General features: G+C 36.7%; 1 protein-coding gene across 1 annotated transcript in view; it reads left to right on the forward strand.

Annotated features, from left to right (window-relative positions):
* LOC145683519 (uncharacterized) overlaps positions 1-15942 on the forward strand; it is a 375576-nt gene that overhangs the window by 199167 nt on the left and 160467 nt on the right. Inside the window, exon 14 of the mRNA XM_081754860.1 lies at positions 5070-5183. Coding sequence (XP_081610986.1) covers positions 5070-5183 — 114 coding nt within the window. The remainder of the gene's footprint in view (positions 1-5069; positions 5184-15942) is intronic.

Raw genomic sequence — 15942 nt, forward strand, 5'->3', positions numbered from 1 at the left:
GCGTTGGAAAGCTTATGGAACCTCCTTGCCAGTGACGCATCGTTTGTGCTCCCTGTGCCCAACCTGTAGAAAAAGAAGAAGAAGAAATCTTTAAAAATTGGGAAAATCTACACTTTTACCTTTCTTGGGCTCTGGCAACTCTGATAATCGTTCTACGCATGAAAAAATCTTGTTTCTTTCTTTAAATCAAAGGTCGCTTTAATATAAGTACTAACAAAATATTCTTAAGCAAAAGAATGGGAATAATGAAAGACTTTAGGAGGCAAATTACACATCTACATCGTCATCACCTACGCTAACACTGTCCTCACCATATTAATTTAAAGAGTTAGAACATTCAGTTTCTTTGCACACACCACTAGCAATAGTACATGGAAGGGCATGCTTTCTGTAAGTATAATACGTTCTTGCACACCCGGAATTACAGTTGCAATGAACAATGGTGAGCAAATTCCATACCCATCAAACACGATGGTTGATGTGCCATATTTACGAACCGTATACTCAGCAAATGATGCAGCGATATTGTCGTACGAACTGCCTTTATACCATGGTAGTCTATGTAACAGAGATCCTCCGTCTAAGACATACAGAATATTGTCTGGCTCCGTTCACTCAAACTGTGCGCTCTGCTGCTTGCTGAACTCTCGTATCGCATAGGCCAGTGGGGCTTTGTCTGCCTTACGCATCATGCTGGGTGACTCAAATAAAGCCGGTGGGTAGGCACATAGTTCATGCGCTAAGGTCTCCTCTAAAGATGTGCTGCCTGCATTAGCGACAACTAACAGTCTTTGAAACAAAAGATTCGAATCGACGGAGATATCGCTGCTGATTTTAACACTACTCGCGGATGCTAGAGTTTTGACTTTATCTGCACGTTTCCCCTTCACAGTGAACAGGTCTTTACCAGATAGTTTCTTCGCATGGTCTGCCCCAACTGAAAATAAATTATGAACGTTGACCGAGGAATCCGGTGTGACGCAAGTGGCAATGTTTCTCAACGATTTGTCTCCGTCAAATGGTGAAATGGGCTGCAGTCGTGCAAGCATGCGACGTGTGTCACTGATATCACGTGACATTCTTGACGTTTCGGCTCCTTTATGTTGTTCGCTAGTGACATATGCTGTGTGAGTAAGAGTTTGCATCGCCAGATTGTACTCAAAGCATGCTGGCATTGAGAGCACCCACAAAGATCGTTGCATCTCCGACATTCCACTCCCATGGGTTAGATAGACCTCCAGTGGATTTTAGCGATCTCATCAGAACCTGCTCTCTGACTAGATCAGAGGACAACCCAGCCCAATAATGGTTGCTTCTTCTAATAACTCCGAACCTATTTTGAAAGCTTTCGTGAACGTTGGATTAACCGATGGCAGCGTTAACATTGTTTGCAGGTACAAGCAAGTCGACTTCAAATAATTGAAGTGTCCTGCTGCAGCGAAAATGGGAATGCACTCTGCTATGGCATCAAGGTGATCCTCCCAGCTTCCTATTAGGTCTGCTGCCACAAGTTTCCTTGCTGTAGTCAACATGTGCTGGTATGCAAGAAACAACTGACTTTTTTTGATGTGTTAATAAGTTCTGACTTTCGTGCTTCTATTTTTTTTCGGGCTTCTTGAAGAAGATGTGAAGAACTAGCTCCAGTTACAGTAATCTCACCCGACATCAGACTCTGATAGAGAGAGTAAGCATCGTTGATAGTTCTGTGTGTTCCGTTACCGGTCTCCAGAAAAAACATTCTCCACAAGCAATGCACTTAATGCGAGGTCAACCATCATGTGCGCACGGAAGGCTCTTGCTACGGACTTGCCACTTAACATATGTACAACCAAATTTTCTCCATAAAACCTCATGCAAGATTTCACGTAAGCCTGAACCATCTATCAGCGAACCAATTGCTCCTAGAAGGTTCATGAGAGTATGAAATAAGCTTAACAGGACAACCGTGTCCTTAATACTGGTGTTATGTGCTCTGTCATGCAGGATACGTGAAGCTTTCCTAAACAGTGGTTGGTCTAAGGTGATGATTGGTGTGACTTCATATTTTCTCGCAAGATTATTCAGGTACACTAAAGTGGAATAGATGCATGGTATATAAGATGGATGGAGGTCAATAATAGGTAAGCAGAGAACAGTGGATTTCCCTGGATGATGAAGAGATGGATCTGCGTGAATGGCCTGCATCATTCCTGACCAGTTTGGTGTGCGTGACGGAAAGTGCCAGGAAAGTTTCCACAAAATATCCAGGGAGCTTTCGTTCGGTGATGGTGCTGTTACCAGTTCACAGTTGACCTTTTCAAGAATAGCCCTGGCTTCAGTGTATGCGTGAATGGGAACACTGGCAAGGGACTTCACATCAGCATCAGAGACGGGCTTCCGAAGAATGGTTAGACTGGTAGTAGTGGATGGAGTAATGGCCGCCAACATTTCTATACCATGGAATGTGCCTAAGCCACTCAGCGTTTGGAGATTATGGTCTACATTATCCGCTGCAGAGGAGAGTCTGGTCTGCTGGCATTTCGATCACACGATTACCAAATGTACTTGCAGCACAGCGTTCAAACCGCTGCACTTCCGCATATGAAGAGCAAAATCCCAGGTGATGCAGCCTGTCAATCAGGTGTTTCGATCGATAGTGGTGGTGCAGCTGCACAGCAACACCTAACTGCAGAGGAGCTAACATATCTCTTGGTCTCGCTGCTTGCATCAAACACTGGCCAATCGATGTTATTTTGGTTTCATTGCCCTTTCCGGCAAAAAGTATGGCATAGAATAGTTTAAGGCTAGGTGGAATGTACTGAAGAAATTCCTGAATTCTCAAGTCGCTGGGTGAACGATATGTAGTTTGGATTTTATGTCGCTTTTGATCAGTCGAGCTACGGTTTCTATTATTCTATTTTTTTCCTTTTCTTCATCATACTCTCGTGGTAAATCACGATATGCCCGTAGAATGTGATTGGCAGTTTCTCGAAGTGTAATGAAGTCGTTTTTTCCACTGTCAATAGAAATTATATTTTTTTCACCGAATTACTCCATTAGTTGACGCTTCATGTGTAGTCCGTCATATGCAATGTGATCAGTCCCTACAAGAAATGTGCCCATTTCTGTAACAAGTTCTCCCACAGTTAGTTTCTCATCATCGTGCTCTTCCAAATAACTACAAATGCGCTGAAATGCTCGGATTCTCTCATCATTTGTAGGTCGGCCAGCCCGCAATTTTTTTGATGCTGACTGATTGTCGGTGCAGTATTGTTGAGGAATTGATTTACCTGTTCGAAAGTTGATATTACATGATCTGTGATAGACACAATCTCCAGCATGAAGATCAGATGAGAAGTACTCAATTCGACCTCGGACAGTTTATGACCCGGTATCGTTTCGTTCATTGCAGCACTTTAAAATGTTGTGTGGCAATGCTTGTGTTTTCACTCGCACATTTTCTGATTTCAACACGTGACGGTCGTCAAATAAGACAGGCGTTCCGCAAAACAGGCAGTCACTGTTGCTGTTGAAAGACCCATCCGACGAGCGAGTAACTCGTTTTTGAATCGGCGATGACGTTTTTCTTTTTAGGGCAATCGCAATATCTTTTTTATCAATGTAACGTTTGCGACAAGAGACATGAACCACCATACTTGTAGCTGCGAGAATGTTTCTACCGCGAGCCTTACTGGCATTGTTCACTCCTTCAGCTCCTTTTTCTTGAAGTGTGATGAGATTATCGTCAGGATCTAGGCTTCTGCAGATGATACACAAACGTGTAAGGGAATCAGCCATGGCTCTACAGTGCCTAGGTTCATGCAAGACTATGATATGTAGAAAAGCTTATGGAACCCCATTTCCAACGACGTATCGTTTGTGCCACCTATACGCAACGATTATCAGGGTTGTCAGAGCCCAAGAAAGGTAAAAGTGTAGATTTTCCCAATTTTTTCAAGGTTTCTTCTTCTTCTTTTTCTACAGGTTGGGCACAGGGAGCACAAACGATACGTCACTGGCAAGAAGGTTATCATTCTAAATATATTAAGCGTAGTTGAGGGTTAACCAAGTTTTTGAAAAACACATCTAAATGTGCTAGAACTTGACGCATGTTCCTCAAAAATGTTCTAACGAACTCAATTTGAGGTTTGTAGGAAATTATGTTTTTTAACATGGCAGAGGTAAGACTTCGTAAGATCATTTCTAAACTAATGTTTCTTCTCACCAGTTAGAGGTAGAATTTCTATCTTGTAGGAATTGGAAGGGGATTAGTTGGCACTCTCTGGTGAAGGATATATTTTAGAAATATATTCATTTTACAATAAATCTTTCTTCGTACCACATTGTTAAAATTGAATCACTATCATGAATAATTATACAGGAGTTTCTTGAATCGTTTGTAAATGTACATCTTACTGTCCTAATTTTTGAACTTACTAATACATTTTCAACGAGAGAAAGTTCAAATTCTAGGATTTTTTTTTGTGTGTGTGTGTATGCAAAGTATGACGGCATCTTAATACAAACTACTATACGTCGAAGTACTGGTATTTCTTATCATTACAATCAGCAGTAGCTTGTAATTGTAGTAAACTCTGTAACTAGTAGATTTCGAACGATTCGATACTGCATCCTTCGTCATACGTTATCAGATCTTACAGAGCAAATGTGGCGAAAGATTACAATAAAAGTATCTCAATTCATTTATAAATAAGTTAGTATGCATGCTATATGTTTTATCAATTATTAATTTCTTTAGGTATTACCAGGGTATGTTTTCATTCAGTTATGCTTCACATTATTCCTAAACCAACTTTTATTATTCGAGTACTCATTCATTTCTAATTGTTTACTTATTAAGTATCTAATAATGGTTTCTATCATTAGTACTTAATTACTTAATCTCAACTGAACTGTATAAATATCTTGAGCATGTTCATACTCTTAATTCACTTATCTGTAATATTCCACATATCCAGAGTGTATAATTATAGTTTTACTTATTGAGATTAGTTATATTATTTTTCTTTCTCTGTGTTAAATTGATATTAGCTAACACTTTGATTGATTTTAGCATTGGTTCATTTCAGTCTTCTATATTAGAGTGTGAAGTGGAAAGTCACATGTCGCTTCAGGAAAGATGTATATTGTGTGATATAGGTGTGGATGAAAAGGAGATACCATCTATAATTACTAAGTCTAAGGTAAACTAGTAATTCTGTTTCTATTAAAGCGAGATAACGACAAACAAAAATCTTTCGTTGTTCATTGTACGACTAATAATGTTTAAGACCTATAAAACGAAACTACTTGCCTATCTTGTACTTTGTTCAAGCAATTTGTATCTTATTATTATTAACCTAGAAAAGTGCTTATCAGCCTTTTTTAACACGACAACCACATTTTCTTTAACTGAATATGACCTTTTTTCCTTATAAAGGATAATAACAATGTAAAATAATGAGAATATATCAACCCTTTCGGAATATTAGAAACGGTTAATTTATTTTGAATAATAAATAAATAATTATTAATCTGACTAGCACCTTGTTCTAAATTAACATTAAACTGAATGCACAATTTTATAAACCATTTACAAGTTATTAACACTTTCCTTACAGTAGGTAAAACGGTGATATTTCAAGTATTTGAAGACATCGCTACTTAAAAATTTAGGATTTATAGAACAGAAAGATACATTTATTAGTAGGTTTTAACTCAAAATTATAGTAGGACATTCTCGGAATGCAATAAAGGAATTTGCTGAAGTAACAATATACAATTTGTCTTCAACTTTAATAATTGTGTCAAGTACATTTTAAAACAATACTCTAGATACTTGCCTAATCAAAATGTATTATAGAAATATTAATCGAGCAACACTGCACAACTGTCTTTAAACTGCTGACAGAGTTCATCTACTAAAATTCAGTTTCCTGATTCACATATTTCATGAAACCACAATTTTGATTCTACAGTTTGAGTCCAAATATTTCGTCCTTTTATTAGTAAGACTTAACAGACTACTAAAGCTATTACGTTTCTAAAGATACTTCTACTTTTGTTACAGACTGATATTCACAGAACACAATTGTGGTTGGCGATCAGTTCTTTTTAGTTGCCCGTATGGTCCAATTTATCTAATTCTATCTTTGTAATATTCTTTGAAGTTCGAGGTTTACGGAAGCTTGTGCAAGATTCTTCAAATTCTATCAGGAATTCTCGTTTCAGGATAGATGATTTGCAGTTAAATTACTTTCTGTAAACCTTCTGACTCTGATATAGAGTCTGACGCTTTTGATATGACAAATTAATCTCGGAAGTTTGTAATGACCCACATTATTTATCATAATGAATAATATTCTATGCTGGTTATTTATCTCTCGGAACTATATGTTTATTTTTTCGTGAAATAGATTCTGTAACTCATTACCAGGTAGGGGTTTCTGTGCATCTTCAGATATTTCTAAAATTAAGCTTAGAACAAACGTAGTTTCTGGTAACACTTTTGAATCATAGGGACCGACTTCTGTTGTCTAATTTCCTAAAATAACGTTCAGAAGAGTTACGATCCTATGACATGATGGATCAAAAAGCCTCGGAGTCTGTTGCTTCTTTAACACTAGGATACCTGAGAGAGTGATTTATCTAGAATGCCCGATAGAGTCATTTTGACTTCCTTCACGATTTGCTGATTTCGCTTTGAATGTATACCTTGATATATTTTCAGTAAAATCATAAAGTTTCTAGAATCATAATATTTCACAGGACATAGATATAATTTTTCAAATTTTCAATTTTAGTTTGTTTCTTGTTGAAAAATACAGTCTACGAAAATATGACATTTTGTTACTTTTTTACAATAATATAATTAAATGTGAACATTGAAACAACTCCATTTGTTATTATTAAATATTGCAATATAACTGATTGACAAATTAATGAAATTACGCAGAGCATTTCATGTCTAATAATAATAATAATAATAATAATAATAATAATAATAATAATAATAATAATAATAATAATAATAATTACAATATAATCTACAAACCGTTTCTGTCTTTTTCTGATCACAAATTATTACTAGTGTTGTCTACGAGACGAGAAAAACGAGAATTTTGTGGTAAAAAACGAGACAAGACTCTAGTTTCATTCCACTTTTTCAAGAAAAAAGAAAAAATGATGTCTTTGAGTTTTACGTCCCACGGTAATGCCGGTTAGGCTAAAGGAGACGGTGATGATGAGGAATGAATGAAATGCTGGAATGAAGAAAGTTGGAGGAAACGGAAGAACCCCGAGGAAACCCAGGCACACGGTGTTTGTCCACCACAAGGTTCACATGGCGGTGGCTGGGATCGAACCCGGGACCCCAAGCACCAGAAATGAACGCTCTACCACTGAGTCACCGCGGCCCCCTCGAGAAAAAAAAGCTCAATATCTTCTCTCGTGGGCAAAACTACAAATCCAAACGTTCAGCTACACTTTTATCACACCGACTGCTTACGCAGTACATTGAGTTGCACTATTACTCTACACACCGTATTCACCTGTGTCAATATGTTCTTAGTAATTTGGCGAGTTCCTGAAGTTTAGTATTTTTCTGTTATTTTATGATAGAGAAACAAACTGTTTGGCTGCTAGAACCTAGTTCTGAAATGAATGAACATATCACTGTAGGATTTGCTTGCACTGAATATTTCCTTGTCATCCAGTTGACAATGTCCACGTCAAATGTGTCGTTATGATGGTTTACTGTATCTGGAGTTCCCTTTACTGTCACCATGTGATTGTACTGTACGTAATATGAGCACATTCCAGGATATTTGTCAACCACAACGGAATACAAATCAATGTTGATAACTTTCAAAAATATGACTTCTTACCTTTACTTAGCATCCTCACAAGACTAATATATTTTTTTCTAAATACCTTTACGATATTAGTGGAAGTAAAAATTGTCAGCAGTCACACCTGGCTTTTCGAAATTACAAGTTCATCAGCTACTTCGCTAAATAAGCTTGCGCTACTTCGCTAGAGAGTCACTAACTCACGGTTTGTCTTTTCTCAGATACGGAAATTGATTCACAAACGGTTGCCCTTTTCATCGAACTGTTTAATTTAAAAAATAGTATAGTGGTTAATGCTAATTGGTATGTGTATCATATTACTCAAGTTAACAGCTAAATGATAAATTGGTAGTATACGAAATAAGAAAAATTCAATGTATATGTTTATTACAAGAGATTTCTATATCATCTATTACAAATGTGCAGACGTGATATTATCAAATCAAATATTAAGTGAGCTCAAAGGTCTGCAAATATTACAATATTAATTCATTAACAAATGATGAATTTAGCTTTAAGAGCTGTTATACTTGAGGCCATAGCAGGAGACTGCCTGAAGAAATTACTTCTTCTAAGAGACTTGAATTATTCAAAAGGTAAATAACTTACACACAACGGAGGTCTCTCTCTCAGCTCGATGTTGACCATCTTCGTCGAAGCTTCAAAGACGGAGTAGCGAAGACAAAGAATGATGAAGATTGAAAGATAAATAGTTCCAAAATTTTAAGCTTTTATACTGGTCTGAGAGAGTGACAAACAACTTGTACGTAAGCAGTCCTTGTTACTTATTTTTGTTGTGGGTTTTTTCTTTGAAAGTTGTTTGTCTTATGACGTCTAACGTTATGTTCTTCCGTATAACACTGATGAAATGTAGACTCATATACAAAAGTTTCGTTTTTAATATTTCAATTATTAATTAAACATAACATAGCCTCTTCTGCTAAGATTCTTCTCTTATTTGAATGCAGAGTCATCAAATGTTAAAAGAGAGCAATAAAATTTTTTAATATTTCAATAAGTAGTACGAAGTAGCGAGTGTTCACTGTATATAGTTATTGTAACTTGAAACAGAGACACTGATATTGGGTGGTTTTTTAGTATCACTTTCACTTTCGTGAATCACTACACTAGTGTTTGTAAACATAGTAGCGTGGTGGTTTACTGTGTCATGAAACCAAGGTCATTGTCATAGAGAAAGTTAACCTTGACAGTGTAGATACAGCAAGTGGGTCAAAGGAGAAGGAACGTCTTCCTTGAATGATGAACTGCGATGAGCGATGACGTGAGAAGATGGAGCATCTTATGAGACGAAACCATGGGCAGGAGTGTACTGATTCATATGGGTGCGCATTCCACAGAATCACACTGATCTGGATCAGGCAGGGGCGACGTAACAGGGAGCATCCTTGTTGAGAGGCCAGCTCTTCGTGGGATGACTGCACTGAACATCATGTCGGATGACGGAAACCCTGGCTGCGAACTGATGTCGTAAGATGTCAATACTGCCGCTGGTCATCTGCAAGTCTGTTTTGGGCACTAGTAACCAAACAGTGATGCTGGAGAGCGAAGATGAACACAAGATGTAACACAAACGATAGTCAAAGACAATAGTTTGTGGCGTCTTGTTGTGAATATAATAAGTGATACACATGGGGTGGGGTGGGAAATTGAACTGGGGTCCATCAGGTGAGACTGGATCACTGGAGGTGACTGGTTCGTGTCCATGCTGAGTCCACTTCGATGAGGCATCTGCTGGAGAACCACTGGAAACACCTGCTGGAAACTGGAACGTTGACTGCATGGGATGCTGCTGATGACAATTGAAGAATTAGGAATGCTGTGTTGACTGCTGTCTGCGGTTAAACTTGACTGAATGTCCATGTGGTGAAGACATCTGTGATCTCTGGAGACGAGATCATCCAGGAGGCTGAAGTCAGCTGAATGCCGCTGGTGACGACATGATGGCGTGGTGCCGTGTAGGATGATGAGAGATGAGAGAGAGATTAATATCTAATATCAAAATTATATACATAAACGGGAAGGAAATGGTATATAGGGTGGGAAGAAACGCGAATTTTAATGGGATAATGGGAAAATGGGTTTGTGATTTATTACACATATACATATATTCAACATATCCCATAGTGGCTGGCTTGAAAATAATAAACTACGTACACTTCTTAGAGAGATTTTGATAGAAGTATGTAGAGAACGGGAAATGCTTTTTTTTTTGTAAGTCGAAATATAGAAGTAACAGAATTTAAGTGACTTATGACTGATTTGAAAACTTATTTTGTCGGTTAAAAAGAAATTCTGACAATCTGAATTATGGGCTGTTGAATTTTTTTTATATATATTTAAGTAAAGTTTGGAAATTCGTAAGATATTTGAACACTATTATTGTGTTCCTAAGTAAGCACTGAAATATTGTAAGAAAAGAAAGTAATACCTTTCAAAATTCTTTGTGTCAAAATATTGTATAAATTCTTGAGCGAAATTCGTTTTCAACTTAACACCCATAAACTTGCCAGTCAAACTCTGTTGCCTGAGTCTGAGCGAGTGTGAATCAGACGCAGAGAGGGAGTGAGTACTATCTCGATATTCGGGTGGTATTTATTAACAGAATGAAGAGGGGAGGGAAAGAATAGGTGGATGGGTGACATATATATTAACTTAATCCAAAGTAAATAATATTGAAATAGCTATCTATTAACAGATATATATATTATCTATATACAAATATAATGCATATTCTAATAAGTATACACTAAATATCAAAGAAATTATGGTTAACTATCATGCTTGAAAGAACTTATGCTAAATATTAAAGCAAATACTATATATATATATATATATATTTATTTATTTATTTTAATTCTCTCATCTCTACCTGAAGGAAATGTAAAACATTTCTATGATAAAGAAAGCAATTACTTTCTATATATATATATAAGAACTATTCGTAGTAAATGAGAAATATCTCTAATATATAGATATGATATTATTTTGGAGCATTGGGAGCCATATATTTACGATATTTGGCCTGAAAGGCAGGATCTGGTGATGTATCTGGGATGTAGATCTTTAAACGATCTATTGCTACGGGCTGTAATGTGCCATTGATGTCTATGATATATTCATTATTGTGATATGATTTGGCTTTAACTGTATGTGGGCCAGTATATAACTCAGACATTGATGGCGATTCACCCTTTTTTGTGTATAGTTTCTTTACCATCACCTGACTACCTAACGGATAATCTCTGGGCTTAGTTTGCGCTTTCGATTTCAACTGTTGAAATACTCTATTCCTATGAAATTGGACCAAGGATCTAAGTTCATCTATTTGCAACAATCTATTATCTTGATCCATTTACTGTGAAGGAATTTGTAAAATATTGTCTATTGGAAACCTAAATTGTTGCCCATAAAGTAACGTAAATGGAGCTGTACCTGATTGTGTCAGTGGCGTATTATTACAGACGCTTACTGCTTGTATTACGTATTGGGACCAGGATGAATGATTTAATTTTGAAAGAAAGCGAATAGCCGATTGAATTTTTGAAATTGTTGCTTCAACAGATCCTATTGAGCGATGTGATGCTGGTAATGCATATTTGTCTTGAATATTGAGGGATTTGAAAAATTCTTGTACTTTGATAGCAGTGTGGTTTGGAGCCTTATCCATATGTATAACTTTTGGTGTGCCATAACGCAAAATGATATTGTCATAAATAAATTGTAGGAATGTATCTGTGGTCATATCTTTGACAGGTTGTGCTACCGCAAAGGAGGTTACTGCCTCTGTTGCAACGTAAATATAATTGTAACCATTAGAAGTTGGTAGCTTGCCTATGGCGTCTACAAACCAAGTATCAAAAAGTGCCGACGGGGGATGGGTGTGTATATGGATTTCATTTGAGCGATAATTACGTTTAAACTTATTGCATTCAATGCATCCATTTATCTTTGTCCTTAGCCAATTTTGAAGGTTAGGAATATAATATCTATCTTTAATGAGAAATTTTATTTTATGAAAGCCAGGATGGTTGTCTGAGTGAAACTCTTGAAAGACTGTGTCCTTCAATGAATCAGGAATGCATAAGCGTAATTTGTTTCCTGCTGGTGTATAAATTATCCTATATAACTTATGATTTTGTATGACATATTGTTTGGACCAAAATGCATACTTGGGATGATTAGTGTCTTGATTTTGTAACACCCTGTATATCTTAGAAAATTTGGGATCTAAACGTTGCAATTCCGCTATGTCGGTGTTGCTATCTAAAACCAAAAAAGCATACGGGTGTTCTTCCGGTTCTATCTCTTCATATTCTTCCGGAGATAATTCCAAAGGATGTCTGGAGAGATAGTCACAAAGAGAATTTTGTTTTGATTTGATGTGCCTAATAGTAAAATCAAAGATTTGAATATAACTTAGCCATCGGACCATTTGCGCAGTAAGATTAGTGGTTTTCTTAACAGCTACTAATGCTAAATTGTCTGTTAAGATGGTAAAATGTCCTCCTATTAAGTATCTGTAAAATTTACGGAGCGCAAAGAAAACAGCAAACAATTCTGCATAATATATAGGATATGCTTTTACTCTAGGTGGGAGAGTAGCACTAGCAAATTGTACAATAGACCAATGTTTTTCATTTGGTAATTTTTGTAGGAGCGCAGCCGCACAGCCGACAGAACTAGCATCTGTGACTAACATGTGTTCAGCTGAGGGATTATAAATTTGTAATATTGGAGCAGATGTAACCATTTGTTTTAATTTGTCAAAAGTTTCAGTTAGTTCAGGAGTCCACTTTAAATTTTTGTCTTTCGATGCAGCAAATTTATGTAAAGGAGCAGCAACTATTGATAGTTTATTATAAAACATTCTATTGTATTGTAAAGCTGCTAAGAATGCTTTTAATTGTTTCGGGGTGCGGGGTTGTTCGAGGGAAGTTAAGGCTTTAACTTTGTCAGGGTCCTATGAGATATGGCCCTGATCCACTATATAGCCTAAAAATTTGAATTTCTGAAAAACCAAATTGTGTTTTATTTAGACTAAATAAAAGACCAAATTTCTCGGCTGTTTGTAAGGCTTTTTCTAGAACTCTAAGCATACCTTCAAATGTACTATTAAAAAATATTAAGTCATCTACATACGAAAGAAATTCTTTGGGGGAAAAGTCTCGAAACATATCTTTGACAATTCTATGTAGAATTAATGTGGATGTACGAAAACCTTGTGGTAGCGTATTCATTTTAAAAAGACTATGTGGAAATCCTAATTGATGAACACTGAAGCTAGTTAATTCTTGATCTGCTTCATCTAATTTTATCTGATGAAAACTTTGCTCCATGTCAGTTTTATACTATACTTAGCCTGTGCTAATTGGTCTAATATATCTTGTACACCTGGAGATAATTCACTTACTGGTTTGGAACGAGACGAAAGTTCTCTAAGATCTAGAACTAATCGGACTTGGTTTGAGTCCCGTTTGGGAATAGCAATCAGATTGTTTCTATAAAAGCTATCCGATTTTGAGATGATACCATTATCAATCATCTCTTGTATTTTTTCTTTGACTCTAGCACGCAGTCTAAACGGTATTGTGTAGGTGGGAACCGTCCATGGTTCTCTATCAACCACATTGAGTGTAGCTGAATAACAATCTATTATCTGAAAATCTTTGTTGTGCCAAGAAAAACATGTAGGGTGTCGTTTCAATACTGCAAGTAATTTGTCTTTCTGTTCCTGTGTTAAATCTGGGTTTATATTAAATTTACTGTAATCAATATAAGGTTTAATTTTTTCTAGGCGTTTGGCAACCCTATCTCGTGTTTGCTTTTTTGTTGGCTCATAAATTTTACGGATAAGATACATGTGAGCAGATTGTGTATATTTTGGTAACAAAGCGCCCTGAGCAATGTGAGTACCTTTCTGCAAATAACGTTTAGAATTTCCGGGATTTACTATTGGTAAATACATATTATTTGAGTTTACTGCAGTTTGCATGAAAACACATCCTTGCATATTCTTTATTATAGGATTTTGAATGATAAATTCCGTGTTGGAAACTGGAGTGTCAAGAGTGAGGGGTACATATCTTATTGAATTAGGGGGTATCGCCGTGCCTTGTCGAACATAGAAGTTAAATCTACAATTTCTACTGACTTTAGCTGACAATGAGGTTTCTTTATCACTTTCCCGGGGAAATCTGTGTGTGTCCCTATAATGGGTAAGAGTGATCGTGTTAGCTTGGTACGAAATGTTAGCCTCATGATTAGTTAGGAATTTATTGGAAAGTAGAATGGGAATGTTGGCGATAGGTGAAATACGGAATAAAACCTGAAAAGTTTTACCAGATATAACTATGGGAATATAGGCTGCTTTTGTCAAGTGTAAAGGTGTCGAACTTATGCCATAAACTTTAGTAGCTAATTGAAATATCTTGCAATTTCGCGGTACCAAAGAGTAATGGATTAGTGACGTCATAGCACCTGTGTCTAGTAAGAAGTTATATTGCTGGTCTAAAATGGAACCAGTTACATAAGGAAGTTGATTCTTGAATATCAAAGGCACTGTTACTTTAGTATTTGTTTGAGTAGGCGGAACGGTATGGTGAGGAACGGCATGTGATTCATATTGAGTACCAATTGTACGCTTAACATTTTCATAGTTCGTACTACTAGTAATAGAATGAATCTGTAACGGAGAAATGTTATCATGAAACCCTTGACTGGAATTCGACTTGAACGGCAAGTCAAATGAATGCTTAACTTGCAGAGTGTTTGCACTCTGAGAAGTTGTTTGCAAGTGTGTATTTGCAGATGGTATAAAGGATGGAGCTTCCGGATTTAATTTTGAATTTCCATGCAAGAAATTATTCGGCCTAAAATTCTGAAATGAATATATTGGTATAGTTTGATTTAATTGCGGGGTTGGAAACCAAAAAAATGCAGGGTGCCCAGCCCCTATTGATCCCCGTTTTTTGGCATTGGTGCATATTCTAAAGCTGGAAAGGCGTTGTGGGGAAAGAAAGAGCCATAAGGCTGCCCAAATGGTGGCATGTTATACGGAAAAGGGGGAACAGCATAATACTGTTCATAAAATCGTCTAGAATTTTGCTTGCCATTTGAAAACCTATTTTTCTTCTTATTATTACCTTGAGAAGAAGCTTGTTTAGTTTCACCGTTTTGTTTATTATTATACCTGTGAGGAGAAGCACGTCTGGATTTCTTTTGATACTGATTTTGCTTATTTTCTTCAAGTTGTTGTTTTGAAACAGTTGCAATGACCTGTGTTGCTTCATCTCGCATGGCTAAACTTACTTGTAACGCCTCGAGCTGTTTTGAAATCTTGTTTAACTGTTCTTCGGACGAAAGAGAAGGGGAGGGAGTGGAGGTAGCAGAATCATGGAATTTTACATGTTTGTTTTCCTGCTCAGTTCTATATCTTAACAATGCATCAGAATTTTCTATTATTTGTGCTTTTGCTATTAATTGCGAAAAGTTATCAAATTGATGTTGAGCAAAGAGTGGTACAAAACGTGGTTGAAGGGATATGATCGTTTGCAGCAAAAACGATTTGAAAGGCATAGGGGGAGAAATGCGCTGAGACAGATCATACTTCTCATATAGAAACGGAAGGAGCTTCTCATCTTTGTTTTGTTGTCGTTTCTGAAATAAGAGTGTAGCCTCGAGGGAAGAAGAGGAGGGAGAAAACTGTTCCAAGAATTTGTCCTTCAATGCAGACCACGACAAACTTAAATACTGTTCATTTCTATTAAGCCAAAGCGCTGGAAACTGTGTCAACGAAAGTTTGAAGACCTGTTTCTGGGTGTCTTCATTCAATTTATGTAATAAGGAAAATCTTTCAAAATTCTGTATGAATGTTTCCGCGTCTTGACCGTCAGAATTTGAAAAGGTATCTATAAACGTAGGGAAAGTGACAGAAGGAGTACTGGACGATGTATTATTGTTGTGCTGTCTGCGAGCCATTTTGTAAATATTTCTTGCACTAAGTTTTAAAGCCCAAATAGAAATGTAAGCCAGAAACCATTAAGACATGCAGAGATATGTATACATGTAGTATTTCAATGCTCATGAAGAAGTA

The sequence above is a fragment of the Thermobia domestica genome, chromosome 4 (assembly GCF_964235325.1).
Source record: "Thermobia domestica chromosome 4, izTheDome1.hap1.1, whole genome shotgun sequence".
Taxonomy (NCBI): domain Eukaryota; kingdom Metazoa; phylum Arthropoda; class Insecta; order Zygentoma; family Lepismatidae; genus Thermobia; species Thermobia domestica.